The 25018-nt window shown below is 46.8% G+C and overlaps 1 protein-coding gene across 4 annotated transcripts in view; it reads right to left on the reverse strand.

The window, feature by feature from the left end:
* Nucleotides 1-25018, reverse strand: part of DUS2 (dihydrouridine synthase 2) — a 137533-nt gene that overhangs the window by 13660 nt on the left and 98855 nt on the right. For all 4 annotated transcript variants that reach the window (XM_078606441.1, XM_078606440.1, XM_078606442.1 and 1 more), the window contains 4 exons: nucleotides 21631-21701; nucleotides 21119-21205; nucleotides 4243-4411; nucleotides 3656-3777 (listed from right to left, as the gene is read on the reverse strand). In XM_078606441.1, the coding sequence (XP_078462567.1) occupies nucleotides 3656-3777; nucleotides 4243-4411; nucleotides 21119-21205; nucleotides 21631-21701 (449 nt within the window). The remainder of the gene's footprint in view (nucleotides 1-3655; nucleotides 3778-4242; nucleotides 4412-21118; nucleotides 21206-21630; nucleotides 21702-25018) is intronic.

Below are 25018 nucleotides of genomic sequence, written 5' to 3' on the forward strand. Positions count from 1 at the left end.
CCCCATTGCGAACCTTCGGAGCGCCCTCCCGAAAGGTGAAATCTCGTGACTCGTGGAGCGAGGCTTTCCAGGGCAATTAAAATGTTCTCAACTGATCAAAAGTCACTGCTGTGATATCATCGATGGGGGTTACACTGCACGAACGGAGGCTGGCAGGTGAATGCTGAAGTGTTCAGTAGGATGTACGCGCGAACCCAGTGCTAGCCGGCTGGATCATGGATTTCGTTTAAGTTGCTGCAACCTGGAAGGATTGACATTTACCCGTTGTTAAATCCGCTTGGCGTATTTTCTTTTCTCCCCATTTCCCCCGAGGAATTTCATTATGCACATCACTGAGAGACTGGCAGGCTTGTTAAATTAAGCATGCATTTGTAATCATCGTAATTAAACGTTAATCAGAGTTTGCTTGACAACCTCAAAGTGCATAAACAAATACTGATGAACTGTTAATCCAGCGATAGAATTTTGATTGTGGTAATGCTCCTAACGTTGACTGCTTCAGTGAATCTTTACGGTTCTTGATTGAAAATTATTTTCTTTTGCAAAAGATTATTACTCTAAATGTGCACTCTCGTGTGAGATACTCCATTTAGTTCTCAAGCACTGAATCACACAAGTGTTAAAGTAACAATTAAAGTAAATATTTAAGGGTTATTGTTGTTTATTTAAAATGTTTGGTTATAAGGCCTTTCCTTGAGCATCCCTCGAGGGTATTTGGCCTACTCTTCCACGACTAGCCAAACGTCTTGGAAGAGGTGGAAGCTACCCACACTCTAGCCCACCACACCTGAGCCGCCCATCGTAGACCAACTGACCTGTGCCCACTTATACTGCTGAATGGGAAAGAAAATGGCAAGGGGCAATTAAGAAACCCGTACCATTGTTTCAACTTTCCACGCCAGAATATATATCGAATCGGCCGCCCTCTGGAACGTTGATCGCTGTTACGCGTGAACGCAGCTTCTCACTTGTACAGCAATGCTGCGATTGGACATGTAAAATACCACGAGCGGCAGATATCGTTTGCAAGTTCAGCCCGCTAATTCAGCACTTTGTGAATTCCCCGTGCGTGCGACAGCATGGCGTATACTAATGTGTAGCCTCTGAGTCAAGCTGCTGTGAGATGAACACCTCGTTCAAGCGGCTTCAGCCACAGGGGTTGTTTGACCATACTTCACCATGCTGGTCCGTGTGGGTTGGTGAAGAGGCTGACCCAGGACTGGTTCAGATAATTATCATTCATATTAGCCACGGCTGAGACTCAGGTTACAGGGTTCATAACGCAGTGAGTGAACCACTGCCCTTACCGCTCTACCCCACAGAATTTGCCAAACTGAGACTCCAGAGTTGAATGCGGCTCCCGGGGAAGTTGCAGAGTGCACCCCAATGGAGGCGCTGACAATTTGTAACTTTTCAGTAAAATGTAATTTGAAATTATAAAAAAAAATCATCATCATCCCTGGAAGTGGCAGCAGCCCAGCACACAAGCACTCCCGGGGTGCTCCCGCAGATTTCTAAATCGAAAACTCCACAGCCAACTGACGCGAGAGAACCGGCCGCGTGACCGCCAAGTGCACATCGTGCAGCTCTCAGCCGTTGGGGGATCTTAGCATGCGGCTTGTAGGGCCAGGAAGTTGGGTACAGAATGTACGTACAAAAAAATATATTGGTATTTTTTTTTTAAACCGGAAAGTCACGCGCTTAAGTCGTTGAAAAATAAACATCCGGGAGATTATTCACTATTTTTCCACAGCCAAAGGTGTTAATGAGTTATTTCTGGAGAACCACATTTAACACCTGAATATTCTCGTTCACGCCACAACACCCCCCCCCACCCCGCAGTGGTCTCCTGTTTGCGGCTTTGCGTCGCGTAAATTCGTGACGCGCTGACAATCTTCGCAAAAAAACAACCGAGCATTGTGGTAAACACACCACCGCGGCGCAGAGGGCAGCCAGGACGTGAGCAAACCACCAGCCCAGGTGACCCTGCCCATTAGGGATGTGATGATTCACGCACACGCCGCTATTCTCAGGATATACGTTCGCCGAATCGTTGCGTGCAAGAATCGACCGTGTATGCAAATTATACGGTGATGTCGCTTTAATCGAATCGCACGGGACGATGATAATTGTTTGCACGGAAAAGCCACGCTGCGTTATGACTCTTTTACCATAGGGGGTCCTACATTGGGTTATTTTAAGATGTTTACAACCAATGAACAAGTGTCCAAAGAAGATAGATGAGCAACACAAAGTTGAACGAGAAGTAAAGCACAAAATGCGTTGGTAGAAATGAATCGAAGGGAGACCCTGAATCGAGACATCAGCCAAGATCTATCCACTGCTGGCTGAAGGACTTCCATCTCAAACGGTCTCGTGACACCAACAACTCATCTGGCTCCTGCACAGGAGCCGATGTCATTGCTGTGTTTACGTGGCGGCTGTATAATCTCATGAATATTTATATCCCCTTGGACACTCTCCTCTTGGGCAAACATCCCCACGGGGCGACCAGGCATGTAGGGGAGGCTTCATCCCAACTGGACCTACGAAGGGCTTTAAAGCACCAAGAACTTCAATTCGTTTTGGAATTATTATTTTTGTCGGCATTTGCTACAGTGGTAATGTTTTTGTTTACCAAACCAAGCTTAATAGCCTATTGGGAAGTCTACAGCATTGCGGTCAACTAAAGAATGTCTTTAAAATGTTAAACAAATCCTGATTAAGTAAGGCACTGATATGGTGTGGTTTACAAAAGTAAGCTTTACAATTCACTAGGTGTGTTACAATTCACCCTGTGATAGTATTCAACAATCCATTCTTGTGTGCCATTTTTTCAGCCTCGCTGGGATTCTCATGTTTTTTTTGTCATCATCAGACACGAGCTATCCCCTGTTGGACAAAGACCTTCCCCCCAGGGCATTGCAATTGATCCACGTAGCTGCTACACACCAGCCGAGTTTAACGCTCCATCTCCGTGGTGGATGTCCGACTGGGTTCCCTCCTTTGACCGTCACTCGCTCGTTAATCTCGAGCACCGGCAATGATCCCTTCTGGCGGTGATGTGCCCTGTCCGAGCCCACTTACTTTTCTTAGCAGTCACTATGACGTCTCTAACCTGCTCAAGTTCTTCAATTCCTGTGCTTCTCTTCCTGTCTGTCAACGCAACTCCAAGCATGTACCTCGCCATGCTTCTTTACGCACTCTTCTGCCCACTCCATTTCCCCATTACCGTAATAAAATGCAAACCATACGAACATATAATTTAAATAGAATTTGCTTACACTGTAAATAATTGATTCTCGCACGCACAATTCGACGTGTGTATCGCCGAGCATAAGAATCGATCTGCATCGATGGATCGACTCGTCATCACATGCCCACAACCCACTCAATCGTGCTTTATAACAACGACCTCCAGTCCTCGGATGACCGATCATATCTCGCGGTCACTTTACCCTCCATCATAAGGACACGAGCACACGTACACGCGTTTTCCGATAACACATGGCGGGGAAGGGAACCACGCACTTATTTTATTGAGAGTGGAAGTGTGTGCGTGCAAGTGTGCAAGTGTGCATTTGCCCACGCGGTGACGCACTGCCGAGCGAGCGTGGGAGGCCTCGTGCCTTGCCCAGGTTTAAGCTCCACGTACCTTATTTCCTGCAAAGATTGGCAGGCGTACAACTGCTTCCCCAAGGGGCTCTCGAGCTGGTCGCGAAGCATCTGGCAGAGGCAGTACTTGGTGTTGTGTTGGGAGTTGTCATACTTCACTGCCTGTGTGAGAGCATGGGGACAGCGGCATTGAGCGCAGATGACCGCGGTAGCTGCGCAACTCTCTCGCGCAACATTTGTGCCATTTTGTTCGAGGGTTGAAAATGACTAAAACCGATGAAACTAAAAATTTTAATATATAAATTCCAACATTTGCGCAGGACTTTAATTTGTCGACCAGCATGTACAATTTGTTTACGTTCGAAGGAGACAGTTTATATAAATTTTTCATGTTTCGTGAAATACGTAATAACAAATAACATTTAAAATATTGAAGAATTTTTTTATGCCAGCCACTTTATTGCAGGTGTATCTGACTCATCTCCGCTTGGGTTTATGCACACTTCTGCAAAAATGTACGTGGCAGGAAAATAAAACTTAAATGCAGGAAGGAGACGGTTGGCATGTTTGAATGATCATTAACATCATTCGCAAACAAAGACAATTCAAAACAAATTATCTCCTCACGTAGCGAATGTACGCGTGGATGACGTCGTCCAAAGGAAGAGGGCCCTCCTTGCGCAGGACGGAAGGATTCCACATGGCGGCACGACCAACCATCACTGAAGTGGTCCCACAGGCCTCCTTGAACGTTTCGATGTCCTCGTAGCTCTTGATGAAGTCATTTGACCCTCCGCTGTCAGGAACAAATGAAAGACGCATGAGAGCCGGTGCCGAAATTAATGAAAATGTTTTATTTGGCGAGCACAATTACGGCCCACTTAAAAAAACATAAATTATACTTCACACACCGTTTCAAAATCGTCACCCTGGTTTGTTATCTCAAAAACAATGGTTCAATAAATACAGACACACCACTAATATGCATTACAGAATTGCACTATGTTTTTCGTGGAATCTAAATCGTCCTTGCCTGAAAATAATAAGGCATGTCAAATTTTTTTTTTCTACATTCAATTCGAACATTTTCATTTAAATAAAAACTATTTGATAAATTACCACATAGGCCACGAATCTAAATAATAGTTCTAATATGGAAGGCTTCATTTACAATGAACGTTTCTGTTTGGGTCTCTTGTGCCTTTTTTCGTCCCATTTCTGTTCAGAACACTCAGCCTGTACCTGGAAATGCGGTGGTATCGAACGCGAGGTGAGGCACGACGAAAGCCATGTCCACGAGTTGTGAAGTGTTTACCGTTTTAGCTATGGACGGATGCGAGCATGTGACCGGTGTGCTATCCACCACCCACGGCAAGCCGGCACAACAACACATCACGGACACGCACACACATGAAACTAATGCTGAATGATAATAATAATAATAATAAACATGGATACACAATTTATTTATTTTACGGTTAACCCAAATGAATGTTCATTCCCTTTTCTTGCATTACAGACCGGACGTTTGATCAATCACTCAAAATAAACAATTTGCACACGTGCACATCACCGAGCGTAATAAACACATTTGTTAGCATTCATAAATGGGGTGGCTCACTTATATGCACTATTCATAATGAAGTAGAAATGGCTAGATATGGTCCATTAGTCTTATATATATATATTTATTCTGTACAAAAGAATGCTTTCAGCATGCCGCGGATATTTTTGCATACATCTAAAAGCATTTTCAAGTATTCGTTTTACAAACGGACGAACGAAGATGCAAAGTGGCCTCAGTGACTCTTGGTTCAGAGACACTGAGTCAGCACCTCTGAAAACCGGGGTTCACATCCACGATACCGCCCTCTTTGATTAAACTTAATTCTCAAGTGTTAGTGAGCTGATGGTCTCAGCCCGGTCACCAAAGATTCCACAAAACAAACCCGATCGTATGAAAAAATATATGATTTGTCATATAATGTACTGCATTGACCATTTTGTTCAAGGCGGAGAGTTACTAAATGATTCGCAGATTGTGGATGATCAAGGGATGGTGACAAGTAAAGAGATTGATTGATGGGATAAAAATTACAAAATAATACGGTGTGAGGATACACTGAAACAAAAGTGATAAGAATATCAATTAAAAGTGAAGTAAGAATAAATATCACAATTGATGAGCTGGCATAAAATGTGAAGACATTCTGGTACTTGGACACAATGATCACGTGGTGTGTAGTGTAAATAATATTGATGGTTGGCATGGGGAAAGAGGCATTCAGCAGCAGGAGGAGAGAGTTGTTGACAAGAAGGAAGCGTGAAACAGCAAAGACAGAGAGAGAGAGAGAGTCAAGATGATTGTGTGAAGCAGAGCTTTGCACGGAGCAGACACTGAGAAAACGCAAACTGAGACAGTCAGATGCGTTTAAGACGTGGTCATGGAGAAGGATGCAGAGGGTGGAGCTGGACAGAGAAGCGGACCAAGGAATCATTCTTGAATGGCAACAATCAAAGAAGAATGATAATCGAAGTAAACGGAAGGGGAAAGACGATGTGGACTTGATGCATTCTACGAGGTTATGCTTTGACGAATGAGGGCGTTGCAGAAGGAGGAAGAGAAGAGAACGAGAGGAAAGCCCGAGGATTGGGATTAGTGGAGGGGCTGCAGGAAGGGGGCGATTGTGGGAATGAAGAGGATGGGCAGTGAATGGAGGATGGAGAAGGTGGCAGCATAATCTGCTTGCCGCTTTGCCGCAAAGGCTCTGCTGTTTCTTGTCAACAAACTCTGCCGTGCAGGGAGAGCACTACGAAGGCGACTTGACTAAGTCCAGCTCTGACACGAACACAAACCTCAATCCACTAACACAAATACAAATCTCAATACACTGCAAGAAATACAAAGCTCAAAGCAATGTGTGGGAATGTGCTCTCCTGTCGTGTAACCATACAAAGAGGGCCACTTGAATGGTTTTTTGAGGTTTTCCGTGAAAATATACAGGGTCGGACCGCTTAATGAGATTTCAACGAGGATTATCTACCCATGGAGTGATGCTGCATGCACGCCAGGAATAAATACTTGGAGAAAGACCAAAACACATTTTAAAAGAGCACCGTTAATCCAAATTGATAAAGCATCTTGTGTAAGAGAGATCCATAACATGGTGTTATCGGAACTCAAGCGCTACTGCCCAACGAGCCACATCACATTAACACCTGCTTTTGTTCCTCCTAAAGCTACAGAATATCTGTTTCTGACCATGATGAATGGACCCACAGTTTCTCCCTAAAATCTCACAGCTGGCGGGCGTGGCAGAGGCATTATTTCTCTGGGATGTGGCCCAGGCAACGCGCTGGCCTCCTTTTTTTCATTTACCGTGACCCCCAAGCCACAAGCGTACCCAGCACGCCATGTGCTCACGGCGACGTCCCATCATCTCGTTCCGCTTAATGTCACGAGAGACAATAAAAGGCGCACGAAACCCGGGCATCCAAGCGTGCACAATATATGCCTTTGAAAAAAGTGCTCGGCAACACACAACGTGTGAGACATCGTGATGTGAAAGGGCGAGAGGGCTATTTAAATTAACTTTGCAGGCGCTGAAGAAAGCCGGCGCCTCCAAATTATGTGTCACCGTCCATTGGCTGCGATTGCTGCCGAGCATTCAAAAACATCAACAGCGTGATCCGAATGAGGTCAGAGTTCGTGTTTGCTGTTCATGAAAATGCAAGCACCCATGACGAAAATGTTTCACAAGCGTTGTGTATCACATCCTGGGTGATTAAATTAAGCAGACCGGATGCACAAGTAATTAGGTGGGCAGCATCTGTGCTTTCATGGTGTGGCTTCAGGTCAAAATAAGTCAGCATAATTATCCATACTTGACAGAGTGCATAATTATAATGAGATAAATATTTGTAAATCTACTAGACCGCATTGAGTTGGCCAAACTAGCATAAATTACCAGGTTTCAAATTATATGTATCATACTCAGATTTGTTTTGCAATGACAAAAACATAAAAAAAAAGATTGCATCTTACCTTTATTTTTAAGACCGCAAAAGACAATGTCAAGCCATTACTTAGGCAAATTTACACACACATCTACATTCAAGAAAATAAGTGACGAATTAAAAAAGTAAAAACAAGAACATCAAATGTAACTGGAGCAAAGGGCCTATTACGTGTCACCCGAGTACCATGGGCAAAACACACGACTGTGCAATGTCATCTCAAAATCCATCCCTGTGCAAGCCACCCCAACAGGAGTGCGATATATTGACGGCTTGCCGCTAGTGTTTGGCAGAGGTGTGGACTCGAGTCATGTGACTTGGACTCGAGTCAGACTCGAGTCATGAATTTGATGACTTGTGACTCGACTTGGACTTGCATAACAATGACTTTGTCCCACCTATGAGATGTGGACTCGAGTCATGTGACTTGGACTCGAGTCAGACTCGAGTCATGAATTTGATGACTTGCGACTCGACTTGGACTTGCATAACAATGACTTTGTCCCACCTCTGGTGTTTGGCAATCAGTGTTTGTCATGATCATCCGCGTCCGGCCTCGATCGATATCGGCGAGGCCAGAAAGGTGCACAGAGGGGAGATGACGCACGTCCTGGTGCCGACGATGGCTTTGATGGAACAAAGCATTCGGTGCGCACAGCAGGGGAGGGGTGGGGGGGCGGGGCGTGTGCTGGAGGAACGGCGGAGGTAGAAAAGAGTTCAAGGCGCAGCCGTGCAATCGCTTGCTCGTACCGCTGTTGGAGAAAAGGGCCCGGCTCGAGGGAGCTCTCGGGAATCCGTCTCAAGGGTACGGTGGCCGATTTTCTGGCACTGGCCAGACATCTTGGAAGGGATTGCAGCACCCACACTTGACCCCACCACGCACGACCTGTTGATCGACTCCCCCTGGTGGACCCATTTTTGCTGTTGCGTGGACGTCTAATAAACTTGCACGATCGTTAAAAAAAAAATTTCCCAATAAGAATTGGCGAAGATTTCGAGTGTGGAGACTACCAGCCTCCCTCTGTGGGCATGCTCTTTTATCGGCTAAACAAACCAAAGTTCTTCAAACTCCGTCACAGTGCGAGCATTTGGAACGAGTCTCGCACTACAACCGTACCCACGTCGTCCGCGAGGTTACATGGCCTGGCAGTAGCGAGTTTTCCGCTTGTTTCTGCAGAAGTTCACGGTTCGGTTAGAATGCAGCGGCCGTCTTGATTAGCGCTGCGAGTTGATCAACCGTAATATCACCGAGCATCACGTGCTTCACAGTGGAGGTGAAATATGTCGTGACGTCAATCTCCAAGTGCAGGCCATTGTGTGCCGGGGTCATAAGTAAAACAAAAAATAAAAATGACCCCCAAATTATCAATTGGAATACACACAGCAATCACTGCCCTCTAATGCCAAACAAAAAACATTGGCAGGGCCCTCCAGAAAAAAGTGTCATCAGACTCAGTGACAATTTCTAAGGTAAACAAGTGTAACGATAAGAAAGCTGTCGTCAATATCGTCGTCGTCGTCGTCATCTTTTTGGCTTGCCAAGGTACAGAAGTGCAGCAAGTGGATTAATTCCCATGTATATCGGCATTGAGTGTTACACCACTTCACACACGTAGATTTTCTCCAGGTACTCCGGTTTCCTCTCGCATGTGTAGTGTAATAGTGCCGGCTGGTGGACAGCGGTGGCAATTGTGGCGGACAAACAGCACACACGCCGGTGAGGGCGTGCGCGGTGTGTTGGTAGGGCGAAGTAAGTGGGGCAAGGGTCACGGAGGACCCCGCCTGGAGGCCCCTGGAACCTGCTGGCGGGATCGAGAAGGGAGGCGCGGTCAGGGCGGAGCCAGGCTGCGCCGGGAGCATAAAAGGAGCTAAGAGCAGGGGGCTCGAGGCTGCCGGTTCTGGGCGTGGACTCATCGTCGCTGTCGTCTCGTCGCTGTCGTTGCTAAACGTCTCTGCTAGACACTGCGCTACGAAGGATAGCAGTTGGCTATCTCAGTTGGCGTCGTCAGTGTTAGACGGCTCGTGTTGTGTACAGGCTGGGCTCAGCAACTGTGGAGAGTGTGCGTGTATAAACACTCGTTAATGGAGTTGGTCAAATATCGCGATGTTGGATCACAGAGCTCGAACAAATTCAGTTGTTGGCAGCGCCGGTTCCGGTTTCCTTCCTGCTCCCGTCTGTGGTTTCCCCCCCCCCGTGCCTCTGTGCAACGACGACTGCACGTTATAAATTCTACTCGAGATGCAATTTGCAAGGAAGACGCAATATATATATATTTTATTCATCTCGTCATGACAATCATCCGCAAAGGGCTCTCTGCCAAGAGGACGATGAAAATGCAAAAAATGCTGACAAGTTGGTGACCCGTGACGGAGAGAGGATTTGTCATCCCAAGGGGGAGAATTCAACGCAGCGCAGGCAGAGCGCGAGTCCTCGGACAAACAAGATGAACTGCGCACAAGCGCTGGCGGGGACGACCACTCCCGCTGTCGGGGGGGGACTCGGGGGATCGCGCCTCGCTCTCCCGGTCGGAGTGAAGGGGACCACTCACACTTCACTCACGCTGCGGGCTCCAGAGACTACGAAAGCGGTTGCACAGGGGGAAGGGATCCTACAAAATGGGGGGAGAAATCTCCAATCCCCACAAAGCCCGGTTAAAGGCATGCCCTAAAACTAATGACACTTCTTTTTTTACTTCGCGCAAAGTGTAAAAAATTGCGGGATTTATTTTGGGGAGAATTTTGCTTTGAATTTTTTAGAAATACTTCGGGTGATTTCCCATGCGAGAGTAAAAGTCAAAGAGGTCAAGGTGCAGCCCTACAACCTCTTACTCACGGCACTCTTGGCCAAAAGGGGGCTCCCACCATTTGCAGGAGCTCTGGCGAGCACCTTCTACAGGGGTGTTTTGGGCCAACTCTTCATACTGGACTACTTGAAGAGAACACAGGAGAGTGGGTAACACTCCCAGCCAGCCCCATACCTGGCGTGAGCAAGCAACTGCCCGCCGTGGGTGGCTTCCGTGTGCAATGGTGTTCGTGCGACGGATTACGCTGGCCTGTGGGATCACACTCCTTCTGCACCTTCTTTGCGGCCACGTAACTTCCCGGCGCCTTCCGCCCGAGCCAAACCGCACCAACCTTCGCCAGTTGTGACCGTGCAGACAACACCCACGGTATGCGGGGGAGGAAAGCTCCATGACGACAACCGTGTGCGATGTGCTCAAGTGCGTAATTACGAGCGCAGCGGCGACCCACGAGAAAAAAATGTGAAGTGAACTCAGAAGATCTTGGCGATTGCGACTCACGCATTTGTTGTGCTGGGTCGGTGGAAAATTACTCGGCTTGACGCAAACTTTTCTGACAAAATACATCCACAGGAGTGCTGAACCTTTCAAGAATTTCACGAATCAAAAAGTTTTGCCGTCAACCTTTGCAGAAAAGGGCGCGCTCAGCTGGGGCATTGTGCAATCACCCGCCCTCTGCCTGGGCAGTAAAATTGGACGCATTGGCTTAAAAAACGTCGTGATACCGCGCATATAGCCATCGCAGCCTTTAAATTTAAGACAAAAAGAAACCTCCCAAAAAAATTACACACGGAAAACCGCTTTCTAATTAGAACACAACAAAGCGGGTCTCACAGTGACGAGCGGTATTAAATATTTGATCCAATTCATTCAGTTGCAAGAGCAGATACAATTTTAACGAGCGCAAACACTTTAAAACTTGCCGAGAAAGGGAAAAGAGGAGATAAAGCAGCGCCCGAACCTGCGGTGATCAACGGCAACATTTCCCTGTGGTTGAAGTCACGTGTCGGAATGTCTCTAGTGTCAAAGTCGAATTAACAAGGGAACAGGAAATGGGATATGCACCTAATCACAGATCTGGAGGGAAATACACAAAACCCTGCAATGTATTTCCAGGTTGTGCCGTGTTTGTTTCGGCATGATGTCTGACGTTTCGCGCCATGTGCTGGGAGCTCCTTCAGGCACTGGGGAGCTCTTTCAGTTATTCTCAGGACGTAGATTAAGACGGTGGACACAATTCAGAAAGACACTCGGTACAATCCCAAAAGCCCTCACAAACAGTCCAGCAAAACCACGAAAATGCATGCGGTAGTATAAGATGCAACAAGGACATCAACGATGAACGTAATAAAACAGGTTTCCCTCGCTATAAGAGAGTTCACTTTCTGCGATTTCGCGTATGAGTCTAACTTTATTTCTACCCAAAATTCGCTGCCCGGTTTGAATTCATTCTACACGCGGCTATGCGGTCGGACGTGGGACATCGTGTGTGTGTACTGTGTGTGTGTACTGTGTGTGTATACTGTGTGTGTATACTGTGTGTGTACTGTGTGTGTGTACTGTGTGTGTGTACTGTGTGTGTATACAGTGTGTGTACTGTGTGTGTGTACTGTATGTGTATACTGTGTGTGTGTACTGTGTGTGTACTGTGTGTGTGTACTGTGTGTGTACTGTGTGTGTGTACTGTGTGTGTGTACTGTGTGTGTATACAGTGTGTGTACTGTGTGTGTGTACTGTGTGTGTATACAGTGTGTGTACTGTGTGTGTGTACTGTGTGTGTATACTGTGTGTGTATACTGTGTGTGTACTGTGTGTGTGTACTGTGTGTGTGTACTGTGTGTGTATACAGTGTGTGTACTGTGTGTGTGTACTGTGTGTGTATACTGTGTGTGTGTACTGTGTGTGTATACAGTGTGTGTACTGTGTGTGTGTACTGTGTGTGTGTACTGTGTGTGTATACAGTGTGTGTACTGTGTGTGTATACTGTGTGTGTGTACTGTGTGTGTATACAGTGTGTGTACTGTGTGTGTATACTGTGTGTGTGTACTGTGTGTGTATACTGTGTGTGTACTGTGTGTGTGTACTGTGTGTGTGTACTGTGTGTGTATACTGTGTGTGTACTGTGTGTGTGTACTGTGTGTGTGTACTGTGTGTGTATACAGTGTGTGTACTGTGTGTGTGTACTGTGTGTGTACTGTGTGTGTGTACTGTGTGAGCGACTCAGCAGGAAGGTGTTACGTGCAGTGCATTGTGGATTGGACGACTGGATTGGTTTTGTGCGATTTCACTTCGTGTGCCCTTTTATGGGACTCATGTGCCACATGAAGCGAAGGAAAACCTGTATTTCTTTGGGCTTTGTGAGCACTGGCTCATGGTGGTCTAGGTCATAAGAGCGATGTCCAATTAAATATGAAGAAAACATGTGCTGTGATTGTAAGCCCTGGGGCAGAAGGGCTTTGATCAATGAATAATCAATTTGAATAATTATTTTACATTGACAAATGAATTAGTAAATATATATTACAAAAAAAACTATGTCTTAGGAGCTGACAAAAGCATATCTTGAAATTATAATACACCATTCACGAATGAAAAGATACACAATGAATATTTAACAATCTTAAATATGAATTATGTATAATATATTCACGTCACTAGTTGGAAGCTGTACACAACAAAGCAACAATTAATTTATTTATCAGGTAAGGCCAACTAAGCTATTTAGCTCTTTTTCAGAAGCAACCTGGCCACAAGCGATAGCTCAACGAAATGGCTTATCTTGCGGATATGTATTGCAGCCAAATACTCTCAAAAGGACGTTGATTCTAAATGTGGAGGGGAAAACCGAAGGACCCTGATAAAAGTGCACGCGACCACGGGGAGAGCATGCAAACTCCAAATATACAGCAGGCGCCAGGGTCGGGATCAAACCCACGACCTCCTGTATACCAGGCGAGGCAGTTAACATCCCATCACCGTGGCACTCAAATGTCAAACAGCTGCCAATTGACCACGGTGCATGCAACCGCACGCGTCGTCACAGCAGGCGTCAGAGATTTTTATATTTTTATTCGTTTTTTAATAGTCTGAGATTTTTTTTTAAGAATCGCGGTGGCGCAGTTGGGAGACGATGCAGGGACGGGGAGGGGGGAGAGGAGGCGAGCGGGGGGGGGGGTCAGGAATGGAAACGGCGGTCATCTTGATCGATGCGCCCGGGGAGAACGGCGCGCTGTGCATCCACTGGGGCAAGCGCCCCGTCTCTCCCCGTGTCGTCGGTTTAAGCGAGCCGACACGAAGACCCGACGCTGTCCTGGAACGCGAAGGTCGCTTGCCAACGGCGACGCCACCACACCGAGACGTTGCCAATGTTTCTTTTTTTCAGCGGGTAAGGCCCACTGAGCTAAACGGCTCTCTCACAAGCGCGGCCAGTGACCCCCCGCCAAATAGGTCGCCCTGTATTAGGGTGCAGCGGTGACGCAGCGCTTACTGTGCTACAAAACCCTGCTGGCACCGACTTTCGATTCCCACCCAATGGCTAACGTTCGTAGCAAGGGATATCTTAACCATTCAAACGAGCGGCATGGGGAAGCCTTCATCCAGCGGTGGAATGACTCAGGGTTGTACATGATCACATATCGGTGTTACAGTCATAAAACACAGACCACACACACAAGCCCATTGCCAAGCCTGTTTGCGGCAAAAAGGCAACCCACAAAACGGCTTAGTGCAGTGGGTGTGGAAATCATTAGTAATCATGGCCCTTTGCTCACTGCAGACAATTATTTGTAAGTCCCTGAATAAGGTACAGGGTACTGCTGGAGCACACAGTCATCGTGGCGATCTCAACCATGTAATTATCCCATGGATGCTTTCCAGAGCACGCGTCCAGGCAGACAATTTTTCTTCTCCCTCCGATCAATTGATTGACTCGTGTTGTGGATAACAGCTTGGGCGTGTGTCGTAGTATTTCCTGTCCCTAATGCTGCCTGCTTCTTCATATTTAGCACTTTAGCCAGGCCTCTCAGGATCAAAGAGATGTGTGGTCATAGCAAAATCGGCAACATCTTTCCCTTATAGGCACCAGGCAAACAGAGGAGCACCGTCTTATTGGGGAACTTAGCGACCTGCCACTCGACGTAGCCTGGAAACCAAGGAGTATTCTCCTGGCTACGTTGAATAATGTACCGCATGTTGAACTTCTTTCGCACCATACGTAGCCAACCGTGCTCATCGGAAATGCAGGGGAAGGACAACAAACGAAACACAAAAAGCGGTTCTAAAGAGATGAGTTTTTCATTTACATTTAAAAGTGCATAGTTCCAGTGGCTTCCTAATATCGGAAGGAAGAGCGTTCCAGATAGCCGCGAAAGAGCCAACGGTGCCATTTGATCTCCCAGTGGTGAGGAAGTTGAAACAATGGTGCAAGTTTCTTAGAATCTTTCTCTGCCCAACCCGCTGTATAAATGGGTAACACCACAGTTCGTGGACCAGTAGGTCACATGCGGTTGTGTGGAGTGTGGATATACCCACTCTTTCATTACATGTGGCCAGCCTGGAAGAGAAAACGGAGAAGAATCTCGAGGTGCTCTCTCGAATGGAGGCCCTTCCACCAGCAGTCATGTGACCAAAGATTCGCAGCGCTGCACTTTTTGCCTTTCGCTATGCCTGTTATGCCGTGCTTATTTTTTTGAGAAAACGGGGACATTGATGAACGTGAATAGAAAAACTCTGAAAAGTTTGCAAATAAATACAAAGAGATGCGTGCGTGAAATGAGGCTGAGAAAGAGAAACGCGTTGTTTAGAGAACGTATGCCGGTAAACGACGCCATTGCGGGTTAAAGACGGCCTGCCCAATTGGCCTTGGGCAGGCCGTGGCGCTGTAAGGGCCGCTGGCCGGTGTTCATCAGTAACGGTGTTCATCAGTAACGGCAGTCATCAGTAACGGCAGTCATCAGTAACGGCGGTCATCACGACCAGTAGTCATCACTAATGGTGGAGCGACAGCCAGGGTAGGCAACGTGCCCGAGAGTACATCCATGGTGGAGACAGAGAGACGAAATCAGCTGTCGTGTGCAGGCGCCACGTGGACAGTTACATCGCAGGACTGCCAGGGATGGTGACGGCTTCGGGAGGCATTCATCCAGCAGCGGATCAATCTTGATCACGGCTGGTGATGTGATGAGGCAAACTTGGTTACACTACCGCATTACTTTCTGGGGTGAATTTTTGTTGACGCCGTGGCAGCGCGACAGCCCCCGAGGCTCGGGTAAGAACGGGTACGCTGCCCTAGCGGAAACGACGCGGCCCTCTGAGAGTGAGGAGCTCCGCGGGCTGGTGGAGGCCTATTTGACAGCCTGTACTTATTTATCTCTCAAGGGAACGTAGCGTTATGGTGCACGTAACGCCGCACTCACACCGATCTGTGGCACGGCACAGCTTCGCGACCCACCCTCCCCCCCAGCCACATTTTCAAGCAAGCACTTGGAACAATTAAATGTAACGTGAACAGCTGGGCAGGGTGCGAGTGAGTCACTGGGCTCTCGCATGTCCACCGAAGCGTTGACGAGCAATGCCTTCCTGTAACAATCCTAGGTCTCCATTAGGCCTCGCCGAGCTTACAAGGCCGGGCGAAGCGGTGGCCGCAGTGCACAGCGCCCTGCGCTACGAACCCGTTAACCCGAGTTCGAACCCCAGCCAGAGCTAACAGCTGTGACAACTGATATCCGGTTTGGTCCTTCTCCCCCCCCCCTCCTGCCCCCGCGCCACTTCACCAACTGACATTGACCAGCGTGGTGAAGTACGGTCAAATCACCGCGATGCCCGACAAGCGAGTGGGGAGGCCTCCATCGAGCAATGGATTGGCAAAGAGCCTTTAAGTGAATATTGCGAAAAGGTTACGTTACATCTTCACGCGAAACAGAACGAAAAACAATATTTCAGCAAAATGTTATTTCAAATTCATCGGAGGACTGCAGTCAAATCGCATGAATGCTGCTTCTGCCGAGCGACGGATGTCAGTGCCTACAGAACGCACAAACGATTAGCGCTGTTGGCAATGTACGGTGCGAAAGAAATTAAACAAATGTTGCTGAGAACACCATGTCACATGGCCAGAAGCTGAGGGCTCATCGTTGTTTTGTCCACACAACGTAAACCCCTGACTCTTATTAATAACCACATTGTGCTTTAGCCATGGATCAGCGAACAGGACGCAGTTTTTTTCTCTCTCCCTTTTATATACGGGACCTTCAAATAAGTTTTCTCCATTATCCGTAATTGCGTAAAATAAACGGTCTCAAAGTGATTTCATGCACAAATGAGCAGGGCTGCGATGCTCATTTCATGTTCACAGCCCCCCGAGTCAGCGGTGCAGATCTGTTTGTGGACAACGCGGAATCGCAGGTGAAAGAAAATGTCCAAAAAATTTGAGAAAAAATTTACCCCCAACAGAAAGGCAAAACTCGCACTCCCATTTTTTTGGCAAAGAGAAAATCGGGTTGGGCTACGAAGAGGGTCGCTCTTTTTATTGGATCCTTTGCGACCCACAGGAGCGTCGATGGTCGACATTAAAGAGATGCAGCCCCAAGATTGGATGCTCATGTAAACAAATAAAAATTGGACCCAACAAAGGTCGTATTTTTCAAGGATGAAATATAGAAAACCGCCCATCGGTGTTTGCAAAGTTCAACATTTTGGCAACCGCCCCACCGCAAGTCCCAATTGACAAGTGCATTGTACAGGGTGGCCCAAAAGTAATTTACTTCAACACTGACATAAACATTTTTAATTGATAATTCTTTCAGTTATCATTTAATCTATTATCGTTATTAATATATATTTTTGTCTTCTTCTTTTTCAGACGACATTTACAATTTAAAGAACATTTACTGAAGACGAACGAGTTAAATTCATCTTCACGTAAGAAAAGGCTGCTGTCATCTTTAAAAAAAGTTCCAAATTAATTTCAAAAGAAAATCAATGCGTGCATGTGTGCATTAATGTTCATGGAAGTCAGTTTAAACGTTTGTTAAAGCAAATTAAATATCCCTTTGTGATTTGTTCAAATAAATATAATAACCTTATGTGTCCTGATTATTAAAGAGTAATAACGACGGAGTGGCATCGAGGGGATGGAACGTGTCGGAGAGGATGTCCGACGAGGAGATGGAGCGATGAGGTCGGTTCATGTGCGGCTGTCGGATGGAATGCTGCATCGTAGGATCACAAGAGGTGGCGACGGCCTGGGGAGGCCTTCATCCAGCAGTGGATTGATCGCGGCTGCTGATGACGACGATGATTATTATTCCGCAAATGAAAGCATCAGTTATTTCAGAACGTACGCTAGGTGAAATCAATAACCCTGTCTTTGTGTGCGTAAAGCGATAACGCAACCACATTAAAAAACACAAATGTACTTCATATGTTTATTCATGCATTTCTTATGAATAATGTATGAGAGGACCCATTAAATACTATTTAATGTATATTGATAGTTGATTAATTACTTATACAGATGAATGAATTAGGCTGTAAATATTAGCATTTACTAAACTGTCTTGTCACGAGGTGCAGGCATGAATCCTGCCACCTGAGTTTGATTCCTGGCCATGGACAACATCAGTGGCAACATCTGAAGTAGTTCTGAGAAATCCCTCCCAACATCCATACTGACCAGCCCGGAGAAGCACGGTCAAACAAGGCCCAAGATTGCACTGTGTGGGGGAGGCCTTCATGCAGCAGTGGATCAGCATTGGGCTGCAACCTTTGCATTGTCGTAAAATGGAAATGCGCACAGGCTTCACGAACACAAACCACTTGCCGTACGACCTGCCGGAGGCACTCCGTTGGCCTCCGCACGTGTATCGTACACACGATCCCAGTGCGATCCACCAATCCCCTCCCCTCAAAAGTACCGGATTATGGACGCAGGTTAAAGACGTCGTTCGAAGAGTTAACAGAAGGAGTGAGTGGGCTTGGGCTGAAGAAGTCACGAGAAGGGACACTGGCCAATGGTCTAGAATAGTGGCAGAGTGGCAGCCCCCACAGATGCAATCCATCTGAGAGGATGCTCACCTCTGGCATCGAAGTGCCCTATGAAATGACCACGAGGTGCAGCTGTTATGGTTAAGGACCCAAAGTGGTGAGTGTGTGCGCGTGTGTGTGGGGGAGTGGCTGTGTAGCGGTGAGCATGCTGTGTTAACGAACCCGGTGACCCGAGTTCGTTTCCCGTTCACGGCCAAAAACAGTGACATTTAACTGAACCGTCCTGGGCATCCTCTAAGTCAACTGATCCTTAAATTATGCGATGTCAAAACATCACCACTGAGGAGACAGAGGCAGCCAGGCATGATGCTGGCCACCCACCCCTTCGTGTGCCGTCATGGCCTTCGTAGGTGCTCGCTAGCAGCACTTGCCCTAACAGTCTGCGAAGGCTACGCGGGGGAAACTTTGTCTTTGCAGTCATGTCAAGATACTAAAATGAGAGATCTGCGATATTCCCAACAGAACTGTAAAATGCGTGTTCCTGTGAAAAAAATACGACAGGATGGAAAGTGGACTGTCGCCTTGGTACAACACCAGCAGCACCATCTCCGCAGCGATGGCAGATTCAATTATGCGCAGCTCTTCAATACAATGTAAATTCACAGCAGGCCAGCAGCCCACTCCAAGTGGCTCACCAGAATACCCAACGGACATCGTGCCACAAAAGCTTGTTTCCAGAAAAGCATCTTAAACATACACAAGGGTAATGAAATGTACGTGCAAAAAAATGTACACGTCGAATAATATTTGATACTGTTTTTCGATCGTTTAACTTTTATTTTATCCCATTTTATAGAGGCCACTTTTATTCTGTTAGTCGATAGGCAGGTTAAGCTCCGCAGCAATGGGATGTTTACTACGAAAACAATTATTTACCCAGGAATATCCTGAACAAGTTTCAAGACTATGTTTGCATAGAGTCCAGCATTGGGATGGTCGGTCAATAGCATGAACCCTTTCCCGTTCCGATGACGAAACCGGAAGAAAAGGTAAAATAAGATAACTTCATCGGTACCAAGGCTCCACACGGCTGCTGCTAGAAGAGTAACATCACACGGCTGCTGCCAGTAGACTCAACTACGTAAAAGTGTTACCTCTCAAATGAGCGTTGAGGCAGTGCCAAGAAGGGGACAACACTAATTTTAAGAACTTTAGGCCCTTACGTTTCTCATCACCGACATGTAAAATTGTTCACATAAATCACAGGGAGTTGAATAATGGACATTCTAATAGCCAGCCAGCCAGCCATACGAGCATGGACCGTGACACCGCGACATGAATTTTGACAATGTCGCTACCATGATAGATGGCGACAGTGTAGGAAGGTCTTCATCCAGCGGTGCACGGAGCATGGCTACGGGCGATGACAACGACGCTGCGAGCAAGTGCTATTCAGAGAAATGCAAATGTTTCCCTTCAGTTGACCATTAGCCGAACACATCTCCACCGGTGTAGAGAGACACAAGACGAGCGTGCCAATCCAGAGTCTCGAGTCAATTAGCCTTTGCACAAGTCCGCTTTAATCAGTGGCCGCTGGATCCACTCTCTCTGAGCTGAGTGATCGCAAATCAACTGGAAAGTTTCGACCTCAGAAGCAACTTCCTTTCCTGGCACAAACATCAATCATTTAATAAACTGCCCAGCCAAAATCCATGTTCTCTCTCCTTAGTTTCAATATTCATATTTAGCAAATGTTCTTCAAACATTTCCTCCATCCGTTTGTTACTACCCGAGGGTCACATCGAGTGGTTAGAAACGCACGCACGTGTGTAGATTCCTTAAATGTCATAGCTGATCAGGTGGCCGTGTGAATCGGAGCACTTGAGCCAGCAACTGCTGAGACTGCGGGTTTCAATTTGGGCAGATACTTGTACTTGGTCACCTATGCATATGCCACAAAAAAGTATTTCAAATTAATCACGGTTGTTTTACAACAATTTGACATATCCTGCCTCCGAGGCTTAAATATTAGAAAATTGATTGGAATGCATGGCACACTCTTTATACGAGGAATATCAAAACTGTGCCGCAAGTGTGGCCAAAGAGGTTTGCCGCAGAAATTTTATAACAAGTTTTGTGATGTCATCTCTTTGGGCCACTCTTTCCTACAGGGTTGGTGCGCTGCGGTCTACGAGATATTCGATGTAAATTTATGCACCTAATTAGCACGCACAACTGTAATAACTAAGTTGGGGAGAGGGGGGCATCCAGCGGACAAAATAAAATAACTAGTTACTTGCAAACTGTTTGACGGGGCAGATTTGACAACTGTGTGAACTTCCTTATCGGGCGAACGCACGGCACCGCAGCAGACCCACAGATGTGGACGCACATAAAAGATGTTTATTGGGCTAGACCGTGTAAATCTTCACGCGATCCTACCTAGCAGTATAGCGAAGGCCTACATGTTAAACAGATGTGGATGTGTATCCCGTGCTTCATTTCAACAGGGCCCATCCGGGTCAGCGAACAGGAGAATATTTCCGCAACCCGACCGACATGCCACAATGCAGGCTGGGGGTTCCAGCAACCGGCAAAAAACATCCCGTCGCCGAAATCAAGCCCCCCGATGAGGCGTATTCATATTTCACGTGGCCGGCGGGTGTCATTCTTGTCCGGCGCTTGGGAATCGCGGCACTCACTTGGCGATAACGGGGATGGAGACGGCTTCGCTGACGGCCTTTATCACGTCGCAGCGCACCGCGTGCCGTGGACGCTCATCCTTGGTCCTGAGGAAATGCGCAATGAGCATTCACCCCGATGATTACTGGGCGCATTAACCCGTGAGCATGCACAGGCCAGAAAAAGCAATGTTTTTTTTGTCCCGGCAGCTACTTCCCTCTATTCACTTCCTGTGCTCATTTCCAAACTGGGAACCAGAAGTTCACGCTCGATGGTCCTCGTAACATTCATCGCCACGGAGACGAACGTCACTTGCGAAAAACAATCGGTAATTGGCACAAGAAAAGTAGCGCTTAACAAATAGTCCCAAGAGCGTTTTGACATTTTCCCATCTGCCAGTATCCTCGCCGACTTCCGTTTACGGGGACGACATGGGTGGGGCGCTCGGTGGAAGGGACGGAGCGAAACAGCCACCACCACCGCCACCACCACCACCACCCTTGGGCGGCGCCAGGGCCCCTTTCCGCCGTACCTGCCGTGCACGGCGATGGCGGATACGCCGGTCTTCTCGATCCGCCGCACGAGGCTGAGCGTGGCTTCCAACTGCAGTCGACACGCGGGACGAGCGCAGATCGCGGCCAAACGCAAACGGCGCAGTCGTTAACTCTTTGGCGGCTTGCGAAATTGCAGAGGTGTGCAGGTGGAACGTCGGCGTTTTAAATCGCACACGAGAGCGAAGCCGCAGATGCAACAAAAGGCAAAGGAGTCGCGAAAACAAAAAGAAAAGACAAGTACAGCACACTGGTGTGTTGGAGAATAAATCCACAACATTTACAATCTCTGCAATACACCGGTGGTGCTGTACTAGTATACTACACTATACACTACACTATACACTAGTGCTGTACTAGTTTACTACACTATACACCAGAGGTGGGACAAAGTCATTGTTATGCAAGTCCAAGTCGAGTCGCAAGTCATCAAATTCATGACTCGAGTCTGACTCGAGTCCAAGTCACATGACTCGAGTCCACATCTCATAGGTGGGACAAAGTCATTGTTATGCAAGTCCAAGTCGAGTCGCAAGTCATCAAATTCATGACTCGAGTCTGACTCGAGTCCAAGTCACATGACTCGAGTCCACACCTCTGCTATACACTACACTACACTATACACTAGTGCTGTACTAGTATACTACACTATACACTACACACTAGTGCTGTACTAGTTTACTACACTATACACTACACTATACACGAGTGCTGTACTAGTTTACTACACTATACACTACACTATACACTACACTACACACTAGTGCTGTACTCGTAACGAATCGGCACGTTCTGTTTACGTGACTAAAACCTCACTAATTGGTCGTGTCGGGTGGTGGTGGGTTTAACAACACATTTATATTTACACGATCTAACCAAAGAAAAATCCTGTATTATGCATTATATTGAATTCATTTCACCGCTGATCACGTTCGCCACTTCCCTGTAATCCGCAACATTTTCACGGATGAGTGGAATCGCGCGACTCTTTCCTCCCATAATTCCCGGCACACCTTATTGGCGCAAACAATATTTTTACGGATTATTTGGTCTAACCTCCGCGGAGGCCCCCCCCCCCACCCCCCCATATCAACACGGATTAATGAATCTCTGCTGTTTTAAGCTAGGATGGCTTAAATCTGTCTTCAATTCCTCCTGTTGCAGAATGAAAAGTGAGGCTGACTAATAGCAGGAAGTGAGGTCGGCAGGGTCTGGGCACCATTAGGCCGCTCCGTAAACTCTTGTTCGACACCCCGTTCCGTGGCCCCGGTGGGAATTGCTAAAGATGAGAAACAATAAATTTAAAAACTTCCACGCTCACGACCGTCGTACCAACGTGCATAGCGTAGCGAGCCCTCCTTTCTCCCTTTCCCCTGCCCTGTGAGCACCGCTCCTCGGGGGTTTTTGTCCGCAGAATTTCTGCATCCCCACTTTTCCCTTTGTTAATCGTTAGTGCTCTTTACCGGGCTCTTGTCAAAATACAAAAAATATTTTAAAAAATGTAGAGATAAGAAACAACATCCCTCCAATGGATGGCGATGTGGACGTAGATTTTAAGTTTTAAAGAAATGTTATTAAAATCTTACTTTGTAATAGTACAATAACATGCCGATTTGCGCCCTCCCGCTTTATGTACTTTTCGTTACAACGTACTCAACTTGTTGATACGTATACTCCATCCCGATTCACGTACTGCGTACCTCACTATAACTTACTTGGGATTTACGAACTTCACCATTCTGCTCCAGTTTTTTCTACGTTGCACGGCGAACATTGAGGCACGAGATGACGTCCAAGCGTCCCTGAATGGCTCGGAGTCTCTTTGATGTGTACTCTTTTCAAATTTGTTCCCCACATACCGTATTTATGGCGACTATTTTTATAAAGGTTAAAAACATTTTTGACATGATAAACAACTAATAATAAATATATCAAAACCATACACTTATTTTTCACAGCGATGATTAGCCAAAAAATGTTTCGACTTAAGTACTTTCGATTTGCGTTTTGCTTTTCAGGAATGAATCCTGGGCGTAAACCGGAGTATGCCTGTACATACGTTGTTTGTCTCTTATTGTGACTTTTATTAAATAGTAATTTTATGTTAGAAACACTAAGTCTGTGCTTCCCACTCGCCTTGGGTGAAAAGTGGGCTAGGTTTTGCCCAATTCTGGCCAGCTGGCTCCAAAAAAGAAATAAACTAACTAACGTCGCACCAGGACCTAGAGTGGAAGCCCAGGACCAGTTCAGATAATCGCCAACTGCTGAAGGCCGTGTCCAGGAATTAAACTCAGGCTGATGGGGTGTTTTTATCGTAGTGCACTAGCCACGACACAGCTGCCCGCTCCACAACAACAACAACCGCCATTCGCCACTAAGTGGCGGTGACATCACCACGACGCTTGTGCCAGGCTACACAACAAAGCACAAACACACACACGTGCGCAAAGAGGGCAAAACTTGCATTGCTTTTGAAAGCCGAATGTACTTAGCGACAGATGTGTGCACACAGAAGAGGCTACACCCTTCACCGAGATAAAGGATTGTTCCTTGGCTGGCCTGCCCTGTCACGACAGATTCAGGCGCCGTGTGTTCACTCATTGCAGACTCGGTGCCTTACTCGCCAAAAGTGATTTCCCCAACCCACTTGGGCGATTGAGCCCGGGCGTTCGGAGGCAGAGCCGCAACCACAAGCGCACATCGCAGCCACTGCAGCTAGGCAACCACCAATTACCCTCAAAAGTCAGTGCTGTTCTGGAGATGGGTTTAGGGTTTAACTTGTTATTCTCGAGGTGCAGCATTTGTGCGTTTGTAACGTAATCTTGAACAGAATACGGCGGGCTCGCACATCGGTAACGACGTGACGGTTTGTCCAATTTCAAGGTCCGTGATTTGATTTTGAATAAAATCGTGGGATGCTCGTGCCTCGAGTGGCTGCAAAAGTGACGTGAACAAATCACATACAAAATGAAAGAGATTAATTCTAACGTGCGTGCTTTTATGTACACGTCAACAGTTGAAGAATACATTTTAATCGACAATACGATAAGGACTAACACACCACGATTGAGATAAATATGAATGTGGTAATACTGCTGAGGTTACGAAACAGGTTTTGTCAAATGCCATTATGAGGATATTCGTGTGATATATCAAAAATAAAGAAAAACGTCAAATCACAGCTTTGCGTTGACACACAAATATAATACCAGAAAAAAAACCTGAAGGTGATACATTGGTGTTTGTTTTTTCAAGAGGCTCGCAAATGATATTACAAATCCGGCGTGACTTGTCACAGCTCTGGGTGATTCACAACAAGAATTATTTACGCAGAATAGCCTCAAAGAGCCCCAGAGTCCAGAATTGAGA

The sequence above is a fragment of the Lampetra planeri genome, chromosome 26 (assembly GCF_965212315.1).
Source record: "Lampetra planeri chromosome 26, kcLamPlan1.2.h2, whole genome shotgun sequence".
Taxonomy (NCBI): domain Eukaryota; kingdom Metazoa; phylum Chordata; class Hyperoartia; order Petromyzontiformes; family Petromyzontidae; genus Lampetra; species Lampetra planeri.